General features: G+C 45.7%; 1 protein-coding gene across 2 annotated transcripts in view; it reads left to right on the top strand.

Annotated features, from left to right (window-relative positions):
- erbb4b (erb-b2 receptor tyrosine kinase 4b) overlaps positions 1–22,312 on the top strand; it is a 226,887-nt gene that overhangs the window by 143,990 nt on the left and 60,585 nt on the right. For both annotated transcript variants that reach the window (XM_076039762.1, XM_076039761.1), the window contains exons 4-10: positions 8,523–8,654; positions 10,973–11,038; positions 16,520–16,638; positions 17,238–17,379; positions 18,775–18,888; positions 19,326–19,452; positions 19,809–19,882. In XM_076039762.1, coding sequence (XP_075895877.1) covers positions 8,523–8,654; positions 10,973–11,038; positions 16,520–16,638; positions 17,238–17,379; positions 18,775–18,888; positions 19,326–19,452; positions 19,809–19,882 — 774 coding nt within the window. The remainder of the gene's footprint in view (positions 1–8,522; positions 8,655–10,972; positions 11,039–16,519; positions 16,639–17,237; positions 17,380–18,774; positions 18,889–19,325; positions 19,453–19,808; positions 19,883–22,312) is intronic.

Below are 22,312 nucleotides of genomic sequence, written 5' to 3'. Positions count from 1 at the left end.
GGCTCCAACGTTTTCATGCTCTTATTTTGAATTGGGTGACCAGACATTTTCCCTTAACGTTACTTTACATGTTGGTTTATGGACAAAATATCAATTGCGTCTCTTCACTTTAAGCCCATTGCCATTCTGCAGTCTCCATCCAGTCTGCCCATTGCGACCTCTGACCCCTGACATCAACAATGCAGGTTTTTTTTTCACATAACTGCCATTCACTGGACATTTTCTCACTTTTCTCAAGCCACTGTGAAAATCCCAGTAGATTATCGGGATGTTAAACACTGCACACACACACACACACACACACACACACACACACACACACACACACACACACACACACACACTGCACACACACACACACACACACACCTGCAGCCTGTCCAGCGCCAACAACCATGTTCACCACCTTCAAAGCCACGTCCCCATTCTGACGCCGGCTTTGAACTTCAGCGAGTCGACTTCACCACTACCTGCCTACATGTCTGGATGTATTGGGTTGCTGCCGTGTGATTGGCTGATTAGGTGACTGTGTTAACGAGCAATTGAACATTTTATCTCAGAAAGTGGCCGGTGGGTTTATTTACAGAGACTTTCCAGTGGCAATCAGTGACAGCAGACGTGGTGAAGCGCAGAAATTTAACAAATAGAATATACATTGTTGGTTCATAATACATTTATTATTATGTCAAGCTGCTATGGTTCTTCATTTAAATTCCAGACTGTCCTCACCTGAAGTGACAGAAAATATTCAGCAAACATCAGAGCTTCCTCGTTGGGAGCCTCATTTAAATCCCCCACAACATTCACTGTGCATCAGATCTGGGACATTCAACCAAATGCTTTAGTCTCGTCAAGCATTCGCCCCTGAGTTGCATGCTGAGATTTCAGTCAAGCTGTTCTGCATTATACGTATATACCTATATCAAAATTATGAAAGCAAATCCTGCTTTTGGTATTGACTCTGAAGCTTATCAAACAGATTTAGCAGTTTAAGTAAAACCTGAAAATCTAATTGAAATTGAAATTTAAAACTACTTTTCTTTTTTTTTTTTTTTTTAAATATAATGATTCTCCTATGATGTTTGGGTGTTGGTGTGTGCAAGACAGTTAGAGACAGTATTTAATGGTGCTTTTAACAATTATGGCTCTTTAATCATTTAAAGCAGATCTGATAAAAAATAATGAGCAGTTTAATTTCACTCAGGCATGATAACGGATCAAAACAAATGATTTGTCCTAACTATTTTTGCTGGCTTTGGTTCAAAGGGCCATTCAATTGAAGGGCTCTAATTGTACAAAAAAGCTCTTTGAAAGCAGCATATTTAGCACTCTGTTTACAGCCACCTAATACAGTATGCGCAGGTCTGTCTGGTGCTGAGATCAAGGTGCGAGATGCAGGATCAAGCGGGGCCGCGGAGGAAATCATCACCATGAGGAGTGTTTGCAATATGCTCTCTCGCCATCACACGCTGCTAAATGGCCCTCGCCGGGCCTCTAAAGCACACAGACGTATTTACAGAGCAGGAGCCAGTGGCTGCCGCGTGGAACTAAATGTGTCTCGCATGGCCTGGGAAAATCGGGCCTGGGTGACGTGCTGTTGCCTTAGCAAATGGCAGTGACGGAGGCTTGGCTCCCTCCGTGCTCGGACCAACACGCTTGGTATGCATGAAGACGGAGACCTCCTCCTTCCCTTCTCTCAGCCTCTCCCCTCTCTGTCCGTCTGCCTCTTTCTTTCATTTGCTTTTTTTTCCTTCTCCTTCTTTTTCCTTCTTTTTGTTTTGCCCTGTGCCAGAGAGTGCAGCTCATTTTAATTCCGCTGGTAGGCTGATCACACATCAGCCTTGATAAGCTAAGTGGCCCTCAGCAGCAGCGGCGGCGGCGGCGGCGGCGGCAGCGGTAACTGAAGGTCCTTTTACTGTTTTAATCACTCACTTGTTTTGACCCTGATAATCTCATCCTACTATTTTTTGTCCACCCTAATTTATTTATTTTCTCAGTTTTGTTTCTCGCTTGTCTATAAATTTGCCTTATCTCAAGGTATTGTGCTATGATTTTCATTATCCTCCTCCTCCTCTCAATTAATTAAGCTGCGATTACTAGGACTTCAGTTGAAAATAAGCATGCTCCCCACCACCCATCAGCATTCTGTCATTTTTTCAATTTTCCCCCCTTCCTTTTCTCCTCCAGCTCTTGTATTTAAGCAGATGCTTTGCCTTGTTCGGATATAATTCCATAATCCCAAAATCTCAGCCATTTTTCATAAAGACTCATAGGAAACAATTGCGTGAGGGATGGGCCAAATTTAATCAGCAGCCTGCAAATGCAATTATCTCGGCGGAGGAGCGGCGTACGCCGGGGGAGGGAGGGGCGGGAGCGACGGAGGGGGTTCGGGGCCGACGCCCCCACGCCATCAATTGAGCCTCGGCAAAGAACAACATTTCTCCCTCAGAGTGACACAAAGGGTAAAAAATCTCCAAGATTAGATCCATGTATCATCCCAGATTGAATAGTGACACACACACAAAAGAATCGACTTAAAGTTTCTGATTTTTTTTATTTTATTTTATTTTGACAAGGGTTTGGATCACCAGGGCAGACAAAAGTATGTTTGTCACCCACGATTAGGCAAAAACAAAGAAACAGCAACAATAGAAAATGAAAGAGTATGATAATCCTACGGAGTCACCAGTCCAGTCTGGTGACTGGAGGAGCAGGCAGCCTATCTGTCTATCTAGCTATCTAGCTATCTATCTATCTATCTATCTATCTATCTATGTAGCTAGCTAGCTATCTGTGTACCATAGTAGTAGTTGCATATTTTTTCCCGTATTTATCATTGAATATAATGTAATGATGAGTATTATGATTAATCAACTTAAACATCTGAGCATCACTCATAAGAATTTGCTTTTGCTGATTTTTGCAGGTAAACTTTAAAAAAAAAAGTAACTTCATATTATGTGATGTTGAGGTTGTATATATACATACATATATATATATACATATATATATATACATATAAAGTTCCTCCATGTCTATATTTTCCCTCCTATGTAATGTATGTGGAAGCTACTATAGGGCAGGACACGGGCAGCAGTAATGAAGAAAACATGTGCAACACTGTTTTCAACCCCCTCTCCCCCAGCTTGGCTCGTGCTCGCTGCCATTGTTTACAGAAGATGTCCCCCTTAAGTTCATGCATGTTTAGATTTCAGTTCTTTTTCAACCCGCTGAACAATATGAAACACACACACACACATACGTGCGCAAAAACACACACACACACACACACAGGCGGTGCGCTGCCCACGCTGCTGCTCTTGACCGTGGTGTGTTCAGGGACAGCAGTCAAGTCCCAGCGCTGCCGTCTCTCTGGTGAACCTCTCATCCAGGCAGCTCTTTCGTGTAGACAAATTAATGCAGTTGTTCTTTACAGGTCAATAGTTAAATACATAAAAGTGCAATTTCATTTGAATGAGTACCACCACTTTGGATGGAGACTGTGTTAACAGTGTTAAAATTGCATTCCGTTCCTCTGGGAGGTGCTTCATTGGCCTGAGAGGAAATGTGAAGTCTGCGATGCATGTGGTAATGCGTTTCCCACTAAAGAGCTTGTGCAAATGAATTCAACGGATAAAATGATACTGATTTTGACTCACTATAATATTCAATATTAATATGGGCAGAAATCCATTTTACAAGCGCTACAAATTAAACATTGATTTAATCTTAAACTGCACAGTTGTTTCGCTGTGTTGCTCAAAAAGCAGAATAATCTATTTATGCAGCAAGTGATTCGGTGTTAAGAGGTGTTACGAGCCATTGAGAAAACAGGAGGACCATAAAATAGGCTGTCTGTTGACATTTCTACAAACATGAGTATAAAAAGCCTACCCTTTGAACTGAACTTTTGTCTTTGATAAATGACAGAGAGAAAAATAAAGCAGCTGCCATTTTTCTTCTGCAATAAGTTCATTTTTACATCAACTTGCCTTTTCAGAAATTTGTCAATAGTTGTCCCTCTTGATTCTCAAAGTTTAGTCAATTGTTCTTCTTTGGGTCCAAGCACCCAGCCTTGTGGAGCACCATACACAAGCACAACCCAGTGCTCATGCGTTTAGGACAAACGGTTGTGAACAAACCCATCACATGACAATAAATTCCTTGTTTATCCTGATCATGTTAATACATTGCCAGTGCATGTACGCAAGTTGGCGTGTGCATCTACACATGAATATTTTTCGTTTTCCCTCGTTAAATGCAAAATTGTAAAAATGCACTCATGCTGACATGGAGATACACGGATAGATACACAACATAAATCATTGGATCATAGAGCATTTCCATGGCAACAGTGGCAACAACATGTGGGGCAAGCATGAACCTGTGCAGTCTCGGCGGCGGCGGCAGTCTCAGAGGATGATGGATGGGAGGGGAGATCACCTATTTGTAGAGCAAAGGCAGAGATTTGCTGTCCTGACACCTCCTGTCGGCAGCCGAGCCACTCAGGGCACAGTGATTGACGCAGCGCGGTGCAGGAACACTCAGGAGATGTCCTTTGCCACAGCCTCGGCTTTGTGAATGATCTTTTACATTTTAGGAGTTCAGCACAATTTTTCTTTCTTTCTTTCTTTCTTTCTTTCTTTCTTTCTTTCTTTCTTTCTTTCTCTCCTCTTCAAGCACAGCTAACAATTAGCAAACTGCTAACCTCTTGCTTCCAAGGCTTCCTTCAGGTCTACTCAACTCAACTTTTATTTGTAGAGCGCTAAATCGCATCCAGAGGCATCTAAAAGCTCTTTGCGCAATCAGAGGGAAAACAACTGAACCCTTATGCAAGCGTTTGGGAGTGAGTGAGTGTGTGTGTGTGTGTGTGTGTGTGTGTGTGTGTGTGTGTGTGTGTGTGTGTGTGTGTGTGTGTGTGTGTGTGTGTGTGAGAGAGTGCTCTTCTCTTATTTTCACTTCTCTGTGCATCGATGGCAGCCTAGTAACAATGTGAGCCTCCCGCCAGCTACTAGGGTTGCCACCTCCTAGAGTTTCAAATGCGGGACATCTCGTTGGGGTTGGGGGTCTCTCAAGTCTGTCGATGACGGGGGGACGTCCCCGAAATATACGGGACAAAGTGAAGTGCGTCCCGTATCACTTCATTACGGGACAGGTTTTTTAATTGCCAAATACGGGACAATGGCGTATTTTACGGGAGGGTTGGCAACCCTATCTAGACCACAGACGGAAATCAAAGGAGGTTTTGTCATTTTACCTAAAAAAAACGGGACAAATTGTGTCCCGGGAGCGATTTTATTTTTCCCGGGACAGGTGGTGAAAAAAGAGAACAATTCTGGGAAAAACGGGACGGGTGGCAACTCTACCTGCTACCCGGCTGTTCTGCGCCCATGCACTTAACCTCTCTGACCTGGAACGCGTCCTCGTCCTGCCACAGACGTTCTCCCCTCTTTTCCGCTGAGTTACTGGATACAAACACTGAGCTCAAACCAAGCTGAAGACGGTCCACAGCGCCGACCCGAGTTTGGTTTCCCCGGCCCCACTGCGAGGGGGGGAGGAGAGAAACTCTGCTCTCTTTCGGATTGAATACCTTATCTGACCACTGCCTAGCTGCGTCTTTCTCAGTCTCTTCCTCTTCATCCATTATGCTAATATACTACATCTGTTTGTATCTACCTTTCCTCACCCATTTAGTATTGACGGGATGCGCTTTTTGTGGCATATCACTTACAAACTTGTAGTTTCACTGACAGATCTCCCCCATTACCCAGTAGAATAAACACTGATGGACACATTTGCTAATGCGGTCCTCAAACACTTGTAGTGCCGCTGTTGCTCCACATATTTCTTCATTAAACAATCCACACAACACGTATTAATTCTCTTTCTCACTAATATGTTTTCCCCCCCTCTCCTAATCATTTGTTTGCAATTTGCCTCCCAGTCTTAATCAAACTCATCCCCTCGCAGCAATAAAGGAAGGAGAAAAAAAACAACAAGCACTTACCATCAACATAATTGCCTGCATACATTTTTTACGCATCCCTGAGTTCCATATCGTTTTTCCCTCCAACAGTGATGCGGGAAGATCTTGAAAAGTGTGACTTTCTCACAATCGTTCTGCCCCCGTTTCTCCCGGGGAGGAAAAATGATCCGTAATGGAGAGGCTCATTTCAAATCCAGAGGGCTACCTTCATGAAGAAACTCATTAAGACATTTTCCTCAATCCACTACCCAATCAACAGGATTTAACTGCTGATCTGCCCCTGGTCACAAGCTACACTTGCGCCAAATGTGCGAGGATAGCATTTATTTGTAATAGGTGAAATGGCCTCTGTGTGTTTGCCGTGTAATTTGAGGTATTGGTTAATATGTTTTCTTAATTATAATTCATGTCCTCGTGACAGAGGCATAAGGAAAACCCTCCAACCACTTTGTCACCCTCTAATGAGATCGTTGTGCAATTCTTTTTCCACATTAGGCCAGAACCTAGAGTCTCGTGAGTGCAGTCGCCATCTCATTGCATTATGGGTGCAAGAAGTGCGAGAAAGGCGAGGCTGCGAGCTGTTGTGTTGTGACAGTATTGCACTGAGAGTGTTTTATCTGGTGCGTTGGGGAGTGCGAATGCTGCTCCCGCTCAGCCTGGGGTTGAGCTGAATACCTTTCTGCAGTCCTGGGAATTATTCTGGGCTGTTGTAAGTTGGACCTCATGAAGTTGATGCCTTGTGTTTACGCTCCCAGTAAAATCTGTTTCCAAACGACATTCATCTGGGGGACGACAAGGTAGGAAAGATGTCGCAACACATTAACCTGGAAGTCGTAGTCCTGTAGCTACAGTTACCTGAATTTTGAAAAGCATTGGCTTTTGAATAAAATGTCTAAAAATCTAAGTCTCCACTCTGCCAAATTGAGTTTCAGACTTGGCGTTCACTCGACTTAAGGGGTTTGACTTGGTTCCAAGTGTCGAATGTGTTTGTTGAACTCTGTACTTCGGTTCCCACAAAGTGCCAACATCGTTTTTTTGGGGGGAGGGCTTTAAGCTTCAAGACTTTTGGCAGTCAATTGGTTTAAATTAGTTTTATTAAAACACTTGAACTCTTCTATTGTTTACTGTTCTCATGAAAAAGCAGAATTATGGCTTTTTTGTTGTATGTTTAATACTGTATTTACCTTTTAACCTGCAGAAAACCATTTGAAATCTATTGAAACTGCATTAGTTGATTTACTGTCCGAATATTTTCAGTACAAAGTCATCACGTATACTAGAAAGTATTTAGTGTGTTTGTCAAACTAAGGCCTGACTGACACTATTGCGTATTTTGACAAAATGATCTGAGAAACATTTTACCATCAAGCGTCTGCAGCACAGACTTTTTGTTTGTTTTTTTGTTTTTACATCCCTCTTCTTAGATTTTTACTTCCAAAAAAAACAAAACAATCAAGCCTGCCAGTGTGAAAGTAAACGCAGACGGCGGCTGTGCCTGTATCTCACTAACCCCGGGGGTTAAGACGTCTACCCGGTGTGCCACGAAACCAACCGCTTGGCTTTGTCTCCCGATTTGCCCGTTGGCTTGTTTTGCCAGCCACGTCCTATTGTGCAAACAATTTGAATTTAAGACGCGGCCTGCTCCCTTTTTTTTTTTCTTTCCGAACGATATCCCTCCCGCGGTGAGAGGCAGGATTAAATTCTCTCCCTAACTCCCTGTGTAATGTAGGGAAGATGGAGGTGGGGGGGCGGGGGAGGGGGGCTGAGATTGGCGAGCCGGGCCTCTTGCAGGTAATAACACCACCACCCCTTTATCCAAGGAGTATCTTTTAATCGGACAATATTGCGTTTAGCCGCAGGCAGGGTGCCCAGCGTACGATTATGTGTCTCATCGGTTGCGGCCCGGTGACAGTAATCTGTTTGTCGGGAAACAGAGTAACGCGCGGCGCGGTGTAAATAATGCAAATCTGCTACTTGGCTTCACTTTGTCTGTCTTTCTTTTCACACATCCATCTGTGGTTTGCTCCCATCATTCTTCACCCGGGATGTGGAATTAAGCGTCACCCTCTGAATCCAATCATTTAACATTGTTTGCGAGCTAGCCTGCGCGTACATATCACTTGTGCGGCAAAAGGTACTCAATCCACTGAGAATCGGTGGGCTGGAGAATATCCACATTCTAACAATGAGGATTTTTTTTTTTTTTTAACCCCCCCAACACTACCTTGATGAGGTATGAAATTACAGCTTCGTAACAGCTGCTGTGCCTTATCAGGGAGGCTTTAAACGTGTGGGATTTAGCGTTGTGACTGGAATAAGGCATAATTGATTTGGGCAGCTCACCGCGCAGGAGAGAAGGGATTTGGGAGCCAGAACAACAACACGGCGGGAAAAAGATCAGAGGTTGCAATCACAGGCGATGATGCCGTGTCTCTGTCCAGGTGTTCTCCACGGCAGTCATGTCGTTGCGCGGCGCTTCCACCGATTCCACAGATGAAATAAGAACACCCTCCGATCTTTCTCTCTCTCTCCGCAGAGATCCTGAGCGGAGGCGTGTACGTCGACCAGAACAAGTTCCTGTGTCACGCTGACACCATCCACTGGCAGGACATTGTCAAGAACCAGGGGGTCCACGCCGTGGTGGTGCCCACCAACAGCAGCGGCTCCTGTAAGTGCAGTCCTCACGCATCCTTCCAAAAGCCTTTTTGGGGTTAAAAGCAAGGTGGACATGAGGAGATCTCGTATTGGATTTATCGCCAGGCTTGGGGTGTCGTCACTAACTTGGGTCTTAAGTCAACCAACGGGCTGGAGATGTATATTACTCTTAGAAAACATGGGTTAAGGGAATCCCATCATCCTCGGACGCACGACCAAGATAAATTAATCTTCACTGATCTTCACATCATCACTGATTGACGTTAATTGAAAATGCTAATCTGAGAGAATCTCATTTCTATTTCCTTTTTAAAAAAAGAAAAAATCTGAGGCTGAATCGTTGATGGACCCAGCAGAGTTTGACTTGACTGTTGTGACAGCAGGGTTCTGCCGCACGTGCTCATTCGCCCCCTTGACCTTATTCTGTCAGTCCAGCCACCGCTTCAGTCCGACAGTGCCAGTGCTCACTTGCTCCTGTGGATGACACCCTAAATCAATTATTTTTGGGTTGTATGGGGGATTTCATGGGATAAAGTAAACACATTAAACATGCCACAGGAATGGAAGGATGATCATTAAATCTGGTATAAAGAAGCATTAAGTCGCATACTGACACTTTTTTTTTTGTTGCTAATTCATCGACTTAACTTTTTAGGCAAACACATGTCGCCTTGATATTAATTTACACCCGAGCCGTCATTTAAATCTGTTCTTTTTTTTCCCCCTCTTCTCCGTCTTTAAGCCGCCTCATCCCTGTTGCCCGCCAACACGCAATGACATAATGAACTGCTCTGGCGCAGCAGAGCTAAACAAAAAGAGCGTCTGTGTGCGAGCTCACACTGCTTCCTCAAAGGCTTCGAGTGCACATTAGCAGCGGCGTGCATTGATATTCCGCTCAATCTCCCTCTCTTCTGCAGCCCTGTTAGCCCCGGATCGACCCCTGGTCCTCTTCTCCGCCGGTAGATCAAAGATCTCCAAACCTATAATCCACAGCTGAGAACATAATCTCCATTTCATTCTTCTGGGGTGGAGAGAAGCCTCGCGTTGTTATTACCTGCTACTCACTTCTGACACTTCTGCTGTTTCTTGCTCTGTTTTCTCGAACGGAACAAAGCCGGAGCCTGTTGTTTCACTTATCTTGCGCACCACACCGGTCGGCATTCCCGACCTTTTTTTTTTTTTTTTTTCACCTTCAGGGTCTTGTTTTAAGCAAGCTGTAAAAGATTATGGAGCAGGGAGAGGGGGTTGGGACAGGTTTATTCCAGGCTGCCGGAAATTTATAAGTCAGGATGGAGAGGGACCTTGGACAATAAATGAAAACTCTTTGGCTTGACTTCTGAGTGCAGGCGGCTCGGAGGAGAGCGGAACTATATTCGAGCCCAGCACGGGTTTTGCGCGCTTCGTCAGGCGAGCGCTTGTGTCTGGCCCGACGATCGTGGGATTGTTTCATTTCCACAGCTTTTTTTTTTTTTTCAGAAATTCAAGCTTGTCGGAAGTTGAGGGCAACAGGCAAAAAAACAACCAAAAAAGATGCAAGACGAGCGAAAGTGAAGCGCAGAGTGCTGACGAGTCGTCCAATCAGCAGAGGCCGGGTGAAAAAGATGAAATGTGTGGCAGAGAGAAGGAGAGACGGAAGCGAGTCGGCCTCGATGCTAATAGCTCTCATCTGGAGAAGCGCTGATGGACGGAGGACAGCTCTTCTGCACTTATCCAGGCTCACTTCCCCCGCACTCAATTAGCAGACAGTCAATTAAGTCCTCCAGAAAAAAGGCAAGAAAAAAAAAAAAAAAAAAAAAGAGCCAGCGACTGAAACGTTGAGGGTACTGCGTTGCTTTTCTGCTGCTGCTTATCTCAACCCTGATGGGCGGCGACTCGATACCGGCCTCCGCAAGAGCACAGCGATATGAAGACCTGCTTTATTTGCAGAAAAACACAGTGTGCCAAGGTTACTGAGGTGTCAGGCTGGCTTGTTGCATATTTCTCGCTCAACAACAGCGATGCCCTGATTAAAAAAAACAACAGGCTTGAATTTTTACCCTCACATTTTAAAAGAATGTTGCAATCATAAAAACAGGGGGAAATGTTGCTAAACCTCCACTGATGGATAATTTAATCCTGCAGGATTGTTTGTTTTTTTGTTGTTAACATTTTGCCTTACGAGTCCGATTGTAATTGCGAAAAATAATAAGATGCGCTTAAAAAAAATGCTTGCAGCCTCCAAGTCCAGTGTCTCATGAACGGCGCCTCAGATTATTTTGTCCCAGACGGTACACAAGGTAACTCCGTTGTTCCAAATGCCAACCATTTGCTCCCTTGTGAACTTGTGCGCAGGTCTGAAGTGCCACCGTTCCTGTAACGGCCGTTGCTGGGGACCGAAGGAGGACCAGTGTCAAAGGCGTAAGTATGCCAATCTGATTGTACGGATGCAAATCGAATTGTGGCAGCAGATGTAATGCGCGGGAGAAGGATGTCGTACGTCGAGATCTGAAACTCCTCGCCGACGGTCGCTCGAACGCGCGATTGCACGCAGCGTCTGTTGTGTCTTATGCTCATCCCTAAATCTGCATCCACCGAACAATACGCAGATCAGTGCACAGCGACACGCGTCCAGGAAAAAGCTCCTCCCACTGGGACCTGGCAGCTAGAGGAGCGTGTGGGAACGACGCCCTGCCGAGTCCGTCGGCCGGTGGACCAGCTCCGCTCCCATTCAGGATTCAAGCTTCTCAGGTTCCCCCGTCTATCCGGCACACTCCGCCTCTCCCGGCAGCTTTGGGGAAACATGGCAGCGGACACGATGTTACGATGTAGACGCACACTTGAACTGAACTGATCAGACACGAGGGCCGCAGGTCCAGTGAATGCAAAGAACGAGGATGGTTGAACCTTGTGGATGAGGATGAGGTCTTCGGAACTCAACTGCATAGACGCCTCTTTAGAATTAATGATAAAAAGTGTTAAGTGAGCTATTTACTTATGCTTTCAAATGCTTTATTCTTCTCAATGCACATTTGAAGGTTTCGTTGAAACGCTGTATAGGCTCTGAACGAGTTGGCCTGTCGTCCAGGGACCCAGTGTGTGGATGACAATGGCTTCCTCAGATTTCAGTCCATACAACTGTAACGGAACTGGGGGACCTTCTCCCCATTGGAGGCTACAGTGTTGACCTCTGAAACTCCGCCTCGCCCTTGGTTCGATGAGCACTCGATGCGACCCGTCTTGCTCAATCGGAACGACCTTGAGGCTGAAGAGAGGAAGGAGAGAGAGAGAAAGAGAGAGAGGGAAAAAACCCAGACCATCCAGATTGTTAGCAGGGCAGAGTTTGAAGGGCAGCGTCTGCGGTGCCATAGGGGGATGTTTGCGCCCTTGGCATGGAGAACTGCTGCATCTGTGAAGCCCCGATTAATGCTGAAAGTCACAGGTTTTGGAAGAACATATGCTGCCGACCTAAAGCTGGCAGTTTCAGAGCCTGCATGGTCCCTTTTTTTAATTTATTTTTTAAGCATGTAATATGAAAGCATTTCTCAGGCCTTGCCCTGAAGGTCATCAATCTAACAGAAATCTGTTGAAAACAGAAATCACTTGACCTTCCGCGCACGCGCTACATTCAAAAAGTTCGCCGACACATTATTTTTTTCTCTTGGCTCTGATTTTACCCCAGTTGCTCACTTTTTGCGCACGCTGGCAATCAGTTTTCATCCCCCGCCTTCCATCACCACGGCGCGGAGACGTACTTCATCTCCGCCTCCGGGACCCCAGGCGTGTCTCGCCGTATTTGTCCCGCGGCCCTGATCTCATTAAGATAATGAGGGATGAACTGTTTGACCAAGACCTGTTAACAACACGTCGCAGGCTACAGGCTACCGATAAGCCTCGGCCCTGTCTGCCCTCCTCCTCCCTCCTTTTTCCCTCCGTCCTACCATCTGTCATGGATCCTTCTTCTTCTGCAGCGACGCCCCTAAAGCCCTTCATTTCCTGCTGAGAATTACCGAACAAGCAGGATAAAAAACATCCTGAGAATCAATTGCTTGAAAAGACTCTTGTGCTGACATTTCTGGGAGTTTTTCTTTCTTTCTTTCCATCAGCAATAAACTGCAGCTTTGCAAGATTCAGTAATTCAAGGCACAAACAAAAGAGTCTTTGCGGGCAAATTAAGAGCAGGAATCAAAGCATCTGTCGCTATATGAACTTTTAACTGATGACTTTTAGTTTGTCTTGGTATTAGGCAATACCCTAATTCAGGGGTCATCAACATGGTGCCTGGACAGCTGCCACACACACTGGCACTTACAGGCTTCTTCACGCAGCAAGACACGAACCGAGGGCGACCAGAGCGTTGTGGGCGTGGTCACCAGAGGAAGAGAGGAGGCCTCGACCACTCTGCCGTGTCAAACCAGGCCACTGAATGCATGAAAACTTTATCAAACACCTTTCAACACTAGCAGCCTCCTAAATTAATTAGAGTTTTCCTCTCGGTTCAGGATGTCGGCGAGGATGCAGTAGCGCTTGTTTGCACAGTCAAATTAAGTCACGCGCCATGAGCCGACCCTGCACGCTGCTGATAATTGTCCCCTAAACAGGACGCAGCTGCCGCGAAAAACCCTCGGCTTGTTTTTGTACCTAAAGCTGCAGATATGTAAAGTTTACGGCGGCATTAAAAAAAAAAAAAAATTTGCGAAAGGCAATTGGCTCGATTGAAGATACTCGCTGGGCCAACGCTTGGAGTCTGGGATGATCTGCCGAAGGTTCGAATGGACAAAGTGATCTTCAAAAGGATGTAGATCAGCAGGCAGTTCACGCCTTTGCATCTATCAGGTAGCGAATAAAGTGAGGAGTGCTGCTTAGAATATGATTTGAAACAGCTGTGCAGGAGTTAAAACATGCTGCAGACATTGAGCCTCCTGCTGGCTGGCGAGGGTTGATAGCTGCGAGTGAAGCCTCCCATCCTCAATTCATGTTTAAACAAAAACGAGTAGTTAACTAAAGTTCCCAGAACGAGGGACTCCTGCAGAATAGGAGTTGTCAGATAAATCAAACAAGGGAGATTAAACGGGTAAATTGTGAAACATGAGAAGTTCAAAAACTCTTTTCTCTGCACGAGAGGAGAGAGAGCAGTTTCCCCGTCCACGCTCGCGACGTGAGAAAACGTGTTTTTGGCGCAAGTTAATGGGAAGCGAGAGGCGGCGCTTCCCGTGACTGATGCCGCTGTCCGCGGCCTGTTCAAACCGAAGCTTGCGGGCATATTTTATGAGATAGATTTCTTTTGTATTTGTCATTACCGCTCTGTTTTTCACTTCTTCTTTTTTTTTTTTTTCCACCCCGCAACCCTTAAAGTGCAAGTGCAACGCAAATTCATCAAGCACGTTGTTTCACATCTCCTGGCAAGGTCGTTTGTTTGACAGAGTGTCTCGTGAGCGCAGAAGGCTGTTTCATTTAGACCGCGCGCCGCTAATGCAACGCCACTGATGGCGTGTCGGGTGTCGTGCGCTGGTCTGGGTTAGCCTTCGCCATCTGTGATCTTTTTTTTTTTGTTGTTGTTGTTTTGTTTGCCACGGTTTGGTTTTCTATCGCCGTGATGGTGTTTCGTCACTGCAGGGCAAAATGGAAAAGACAACCCGTGCACGTACATTCAAACACGCCAGCAGCTGGATCGAGTGCACAAGCGCTGAGGCCCGTGACGCCCGATTTCACGTTCGTCTACGGAGGCAAATCTATTTGTAATTGAGAAAATAAAAATCATTAAGAAGTCGCACCCCTTAACAAATGAGCGTGAATATTAAAAGAAAAAGACACGACAGGAACCCGCGCCACTACTTTTTTTTTATTTATTTTTTTTGCAATGAAAGAGATCAAAACGTGTTTGTGTGTGCCTGTGTGTGTGTGTGTGTGTGTGTGTGTGTGTGTGTGTGTGCCTGTGTGCGCGCACGTGTGAAGGATGGAATTTGTTCGCGCTGTGACGGCAGCGCAGCCTGACAAGATGAGGAAATTACTGATTCCTTTGGGGAATAATGATGTAACCTTATTTAAAAAAGTGGCAAAGTGGTGCAACAGATGGAGTAACACGATCGCAGCACAAACACAACGCAAGACCAGAAGTGGGGCCCCGCCAGCGGGTCCGCGGCAGCGAGGCTGCAACTCTGTCGTTAGAGGCTCGCCGCTCTTTAGCTTGACAGTCAAATATCCAAAACATCACATCGCACAGCCCGGTCCAGTTTGCACGTCACCTCACGACTGATGCACAAGCCAAAGCACAGTGGCGGGGGCTCGTGGCCAGACTTGGTTTCCTTGTTGTGGGTTCAGGCAGAAAAAAACAAACAGTGCAAAGCCATCCAGACGTCTGTGGCAGACCGATTGGCTCATATTTTGTTTGTCTTGTATTGTTCTGGGTGTTTTTTTTTTTTGTTCAGTTAGGCTTCACATCTGCTGCAGTTGCTGGAGTCCAAAGCACATTTACCAGGAAGGAGGATAAAAAATTATGTTTTTACTGCTTTAAAATGCTATTTTTTTGCGGTACTTGACTTGATCCGAAGTGCAGAGCTGCACCTTCTTGCCGTCCACGTGGCTTCAACCGCGCCCTGCTTACACAATCCAGTATTCTTCTAGCATCCAAGTGGTGATCACGCTCTGCCCTTCGGTCCACCTGCAGAAGCAATGGAGGAGGGGAGTGCTTAAACGGTCCTCAGCAGCGCCATCACATGGCAGAAATGTCCTAGCCTTCGACTTCTGAAATCTCTGTGGCTTTATAAAGGCGTTGTGGCGCATTAATAATTCACTTGCGTTTGAGTCACCAGCGCTGTTGTTGAGCATACAGTTGACTTATTGTGTTATTACGTCCACTGTTTGTTCGGTGAGGTGGCAGGATATTATTTCAGACCGGGAAGTGGCTTCCACGGGAGCCTGAACGGGAGGCGAGTCAGATCAGTTGCTTCAGAGGGTCTCCACTGGCCTCAGCAGATGATCTCACCACCATGACCATTATCTGGAGATACCGTGACGGGTTTAAAGCCTCCACAGGACAAGTGGAGCCGTTTTCCTTTTGTTCCACAGTTAATCCATCACTGGGCCTTTGTTTCCCCAACACGACCATGCCTACATGTCGAAACTCTATGAGGCACGTGCCCCCCACACCCTCCCCCCCCCACACACACACACACCACACCACACCACACCACACCACACCACACCACCACCATCTTCCCGTTTTTTTTCTTCTTTCTGTCAACGCTGCTCAATTTAAGGTTTTCCCCCTCCTGCTCTTTCATGCACATCCCAGTGTTGACACGTCTTTCACCAGCCGTCTGCATCCTCCTCGGTCCTTGTCGCACGTCGCGGCTGTCGGGAGGCAATTGCGCACATCGGCACCCGGACTGACTGGGACGAGACGTGCGAGGCAAACAGCCGAAGGGACGCTGGGCGTCAAGTTCGAGGCGGCGCACTTTCATTTGTGATTGCGATCGCAGTGTGTCTCGGTCAAATCCAGCCGCCGGAGGAACATTGGCAGCAACGTAAACTGAAAGCCTGTCGTCTCTCTGCGTTGCGTTATGCGCACTCGTGCAATATCACGTGATTACCAGAAACAGTCCGACAAGAGACACAGGAGCTCAGCTGCATGGCTGCATGGATGCGATCTTCAAAATGCAAATTCCATGTTAGCTTAATACTTTGAGATAAAAAGTGATTTATTATTATTATTATTATTATTATTATTATTGAGGTCATTTTTCCACTAATTGAACAGTTTGGGAATTTCTCACAGCTGCAGCTGAACACGTCGCTTCTCTCGCTGCTTGTTCGAGGATCTTTTTTCTGTACAGCGACACAAACCCAATCTTGTGACACAACATTTTGTTTTCTGCTTCTGCCCCCTGTTTTCACTCACAGTAACCAAGACGGTGTGCGCTGAGCAGTGCGACGGCCGCTGCTTCGGCCCCTTTGTTAGCGACTGCTGTCATCGGGAGTGTGCCGGTGGCTGCTACGGACCAAAGGACACGGACTGCTTTGTAAGCCAGCGCTCTCTCTCTCTCTCACACACACACACACACACACACACACACACACACACACACACACAGAAACATTGAAACTTTTTTTTTCCCGTTTTGTCATAGCTATCTTTCAGTTAATTTGCCACTTGCAGCTCAAATATCACTATGTGACAGTTAAGCAAGGTTGTGGAATTCCTACAACCCATCTGTCCTTGCACCTTTTCTTGTGACTTTCACTTTTATTTATCTCCGTTCCCCTTGCAAATGTTTGTTTTTTGTGTGTGTTTGTCATTCTGAACGCATCATATCAGGGAACTGCTCCGACCAGCTTTGGACAGATTTCAGAACCAACACTCTCCCTCTTGCAGACTCCATCAAACACATTTTTGCTCTTTTCATATAAACCAAAAACCAGATCAACAAAAATAAATCAAAGTCTTCCCCAGTTGTATCAGAACATACGTTTTAATCAGACTCACAACACTTTGCTCCTGACAGACAAGCCGAACATTGCGTGGTATCATCTGCAAACGCTTTCATCCAGTGAGTGGCAGCAGACGGTCTGTCAGGCTCCTCTTTTTATTCCTACTCAACGCTGTTTTGTCGGCTTGCAGGCGTGCACCAACTTCAATGACAGTGGTGCTTGTGTGACTCAGTGCCCTCAGCCTTTCGTCTACAACCCCACCACCTTCCAGCTGGAGCACAATCCACGGGCCAAGTACACATACGGAGCTTTCTGCGTGAAAAAATGTCCACGTAAGTCCGACTGCCTGCACGATTAGAATTGGTGAGGTTCTTCTAACATGTCACATGAAAACTTCTTTTGTGTGTGTCTGCATCTTATCAGTGTAGTTTGGTAGTGACTAATGATGGTTTCATTCTTCAGGAGGGAGCTGACTTTGTGCGAGGTTGAAATAAGATTAAAGGCCAAACGAGGAATAGTTAAGCGTTGACGTGCTGAATGATTTTCAAACGGTCTCTGCAAAGTTTCTGAAAAGCTGCAGGTTTCCTGCATGATGGTGATGGTCATTATTACCAGTGGAAATGATGTAACGGAGACGTGCACTTGGAATCTCATAAGCCACATCAGGTCAATGTGTTTTTTTTTTCCATGAGGAAGGATGTGATGCATTTAGCTGCCGCGGCTAAGGGAAAGCTATTGAGCCAAAGTTGAATAGAATTTCCACCTGAATAAAGCATTGCTTATTTTGTATGCTGCACTATATTTTGCTCTAATGTTGTATTATTAATGAAAAATTAAAATCCGTCTAAAATTGTCTTGGTTGAGTGTAGGTAAAGTTCACTGTATAAGTTCCGCATTCAGTGAATGTTCTGTATCCTGTGTATTGTCGGCATTATGCATCTCTTTGTTCACAGCGACTTCAAACCCAAGAACTTTGGGCCAATCCCTGTAAAATACGTTAAAAGAGGAGAGGGTCTTTTTTTTTTTTTTTTATCTATTTAAGCATGGATGAGAAAAAGCAACAACTTTGCAACGTGCTGGTCGACAAGATTAAAAGCTCCGAGTTCCAAATGACGCAACCGATCTAGAACCGACTGGATTTAATTTGTAGTAGCATAAAATATGAATTAGCATAGCGATGAGGAGCTTCTTGCTACAGAGGTTTTTTTCCTCCCCTTAGTATTGATGAAACGGCTGAGACATCAAGGGTTGCGTGTGCAGTAGGCAGCCGCCGAGCTGAGCAAAGCGTGGAAGAGCAAAGAGCAGCTGGTGACACTTAATGAAGACAGAGAGCAGGAGACGGATGTTAGCGGGCCGAGTTCAGCGGTAGCATCCTATCAGACGCCTCCCTAACTGCCGCAGACAAAATGCCTTGACATTCCTACAGACCGAAAATATAAATTAAAATATAAAAAGGGGCCGAAACGTTTTCGGGCGTCCTTGGTGACCTCACAACTTGGCATGAGGCCGGTCTAATTGATGAATGATATCATGTAATTGGCACTCGGAACACTTCAATCATGTGCCTTTTGTTGCCGCGTGTGGAGAATCAGGAGAGCCCCATTACCCAAAGTGACTTTTGACAATCGGCGCGACCTGCACTGCGTGTTCCTGTGCGGCAAAGACTGCAGACGCTATTCGTACTCAGGAATCTTTTCAGGAATCGTTGTTATGTTTTGTTTTCCCAGATAATTTTGTGGTGGACCACAGCTCCTGTGTGAGAGCGTGCCCCAGCAACAAGATGGAGGTGGAGGACAACCGCATTAAGATGTGCATCCCTTGTACCGACATCTGCCCCAAAGGTAAAAAAAAACAAAACAAACAAAACATGCAGGATTACAAGTTACAACGGAAATGATATTCAGAGTTATTCACCTGTTTGTTGAGTGAAATTCAAATATTTTTTTGTCAGTCGTTCCTGCAGAAATGGTCCAAAAAGCAATAATATGAGGGGCAAAACAGAGCCAAAGTCCATTTAATTTGCATGGGAGTTGATTTGGACCTCCTGCCAGAACCTGATTACAGCAGGCATCTGAGCTCCAATCCCATTAGTGTCAACAGCCAATCTCACACAGACGTATTGGAGAGAGAGAGAGTCATGAGCAAACATCTGAAGACTTCAGAGTTTAACGATTTTTTTTTTGGGGGGGGGAAAGTATATCAATCTTTAATGCGAAGAAATGGTGGTGGTGGTGGGGGGGGTTTGCTTGCGATGACGTCCGTTTTGACTGCGTTCCAGCGTGCGACGGCATCGGCACCGCCAGCCTGCAGGCGGCGCAGACGGTCGACTCCAACAACATCGACAAGTTTGTCAACTGCACCAAAATCAACGGCAACCTGGTGTTCCTCATCACCGGGATCAAAGGGTGAGGCGCGTAAAAAACCTGTGCAGGGAGCGGGTTTCGCCGACAGCATGCGATGAAAGCCAGGAAGTGATCCTGTATGTTTTTGATATTTTTATGCAGAGTGAAAAATCTGTTTGAAATTTTTTTTTTTAAAACCAATGACTCATCATTATTTGGAGACTAATTTCCTCTCATTGGAGTGCAGACCAACATATTGGTATGTAGACGGATCGGATGGGCAAAAAGTAACCATCCCCTCCAGCTGTTCCAGAATATAAAGCAGCTTTCCCCTGCATTGATTAAAAGCATGAACATATATTTATTTTTTTTGGATTCTGCCCGATTCTGTCTTTAACTTGTTCTCTTTTCACTGGCAGGGACGTCTATCACAATATTGAACCTCTGGATCCGGAGAAACTCAACGTGTTCCGCACCGTTCGGGAGATCACAGGTGAGCAGCCGCCAGGAATGCAAATGCAAGCAAACACGTCGACTTTTACCGACTTTCCCAGCGTCACTGTGGGAATCACAACTCCCGCTTCCGCCCTCGGCGCGCGCGTGCGTCTGTGTTTGTATTTGCTCTCGTCGTCTTTCCTGTCATTCCTCCCCCACACCCCCCCACCCCCCTCCTCACCCCACCCCACCCTCTTCCCCCGAGACCGTCCACACCACAGATACACATAAGATGAATATCAGAAGAGTCCTTCCATCCCCGCTGTCTCCCCCCTCCGGGGAGTCCCTAGCCTTGAGTTGCACGCTCCCAGTCCTCCCTTCACGCACCATGAAGAAAAGATCCAGAACATGCGGTGTGCATCGTTAATCCTGAGCTGCGTGTACACTGTCATTTTTTTTTTTTTATTTATTTATTTTTAACGACCCCCAAAACCAGACATTTTGACAGCGGCGCCACAAAACAAAGAAAACCTTGCGACGTTCCCAGAAGGCATCCGAAAATATTGCTCTTTAAATACTGATGTTGACATTTTTGACTCGGGAAGGACGTTTGCGAAAAGTGCCAAATTTCCAGATCTTCAATTTCGATTGAATTTAAAAAAAAAAAAAAAAAAAAGCTACATATTGGAGTGTTTTTTGTTGATGATTAAAATGTATTCAGTTTGGCGGTGAGAGCATCTCTAGAATATATATGACATATTGATTTTTTTTTTTTTTTTTTAATGATCTGGCTCCCTTTCGTATGATAACCAGAAAATATGAATATAAGCCATGCAATGTATTATTCCATAACATGTGATGCCTCAAAGCGAGAGATGAAGTGCGGGCCTACGTCATTCATGCCGGTCCGCCTGCTGCATTCGTGTTTGGTGCGCCTCTGCGTCGGCCACGATGCTCGTGTAATTTGGAAAAGTGTTTGATCCATTTCTCTTTTTTTTTTTTCCATCTAACACCAGATTCAGAGAGTTTGCAAAATAATTGCGAAAAAAGTGAGCAAAGATTTTTGCTTGCAACATCACCGCGGTGGTCGGCTAAAACTTGTTTCTGCTGATGGTACTCTGCAAGCCTGTAAAGGCTGAGGATGAAAATGTTTTGAAAACAAGCAAAATGTGAATTTTCTTTTAAAAATCAACACCATCCAGGATTGTCAACGCAAAGGAAGATATGAAGGCGGCGGCAAATGACATTTAGTAATCAGCGCTAGCCGTTGACTGTGTAATCAGCTCCGGTCTTATTAAATCACACATTAATTTCTTCTCCTGCTTACTTAAGTAGCCACCATGTCTCACCCCTGGTTCATTTCAGAAGGCAGAATAATTCCCCTGGAGGGGGTTTGAAGCGGTGTTCCGAAGCCTCCACTTCCAAGAACACCCAGCGTTTTGCTTTCCTCTCACTCCTTCGGCCGGCGATGGCAGGTGGCGGACCGTCGGCCAAAACAAAATGCAGCCGGGGAAGTGTGTCCGCTCCCCTTGTCATCTCTCCGAGCTGTCAGTTGGAGGAGCGTGACTTTTCGCAGGGGGAGCCAACCTGCCGCCGTGAACCCGGGGTCGCGGCTAGCGTCGCGCCAGCTTTCAAATGAGCTGTGTGGGAGGACGCTCGCTCTGCCCACCCCACGTCTCGTTTCCTCCCTTTTTTTCCTCCTGTCATCTGATCTTCCATCTCAATTCACCTTCCCCTTCCGCACCGACTGTATGCTTTCCGCACTACAGTGGAGGAACTGAGGCTTTACAACTCGCTAAACTCTTCCTTGCAAATGATGACTTGAGTGGTGGCAAGCTTTTTGTTGCTGTTTACTGTGGCTCTTCAACACCATCTTACACGGAGAGAGTGAAAACTGTAACAAAATCAGACTTTTTTTATGTAGATAATACTTTTTAACATTACCTTTTGCTTCCAATGATTAAATTATTTACTTACGACATTGCGCCTGTGGCATTTACAGTGTGGATGGCGTGCGATGAACACAGAATCCCAGGTGCCCAGATTCAGCTAACTCCTTCAAAAAACTTGAACATAAAGTTACCTCTGAACCGACAACTTCCTGGGCAGGTTAAGCAAGTGTCAAAATAAAAGCACATTCCTAATGTAATGTCAAAATAAGAGCACATTCAAACAAACAGTATGCCTCGCATGCCTCAAGGCAGCACAAGCTATGCGACTCGATCGGGTTGCTTGTGCAGATCACGCGGGTTCAGGTTGGTTTTATAAGAGTCGTTACAGTTGGAGGAATAGATACAATCTAGAGAAAACAATTATCTCATTCATTCAAAGAAATTACTTTGAAATGTGTCAAAAATATTCAAAGCCCCCCCCCCCCCGAGAAACATCACAGAATTCCTCAGTGTGTTTTTTATGGTGTGTGACATTCCAGCCACATTCACGCGACTCCTCCCCGTCTTCCTGCACCGACAGACGAGCTTGCATGTGT

Source organism: Nelusetta ayraudi, unplaced genomic scaffold (genome assembly GCF_046127955.1).
Source record: "Nelusetta ayraudi isolate G7.1 ecotype Tasmania unplaced genomic scaffold, CSIRO-AGI_Nayr_v1 ptg000060l, whole genome shotgun sequence".
NCBI lineage: Eukaryota > Metazoa > Chordata > Actinopteri > Tetraodontiformes > Monacanthidae > Nelusetta > Nelusetta ayraudi.
The sequence above is the reverse complement of the archived record's forward strand: the minus strand, read 5'-3'. Positions and strand labels throughout refer to the sequence as shown.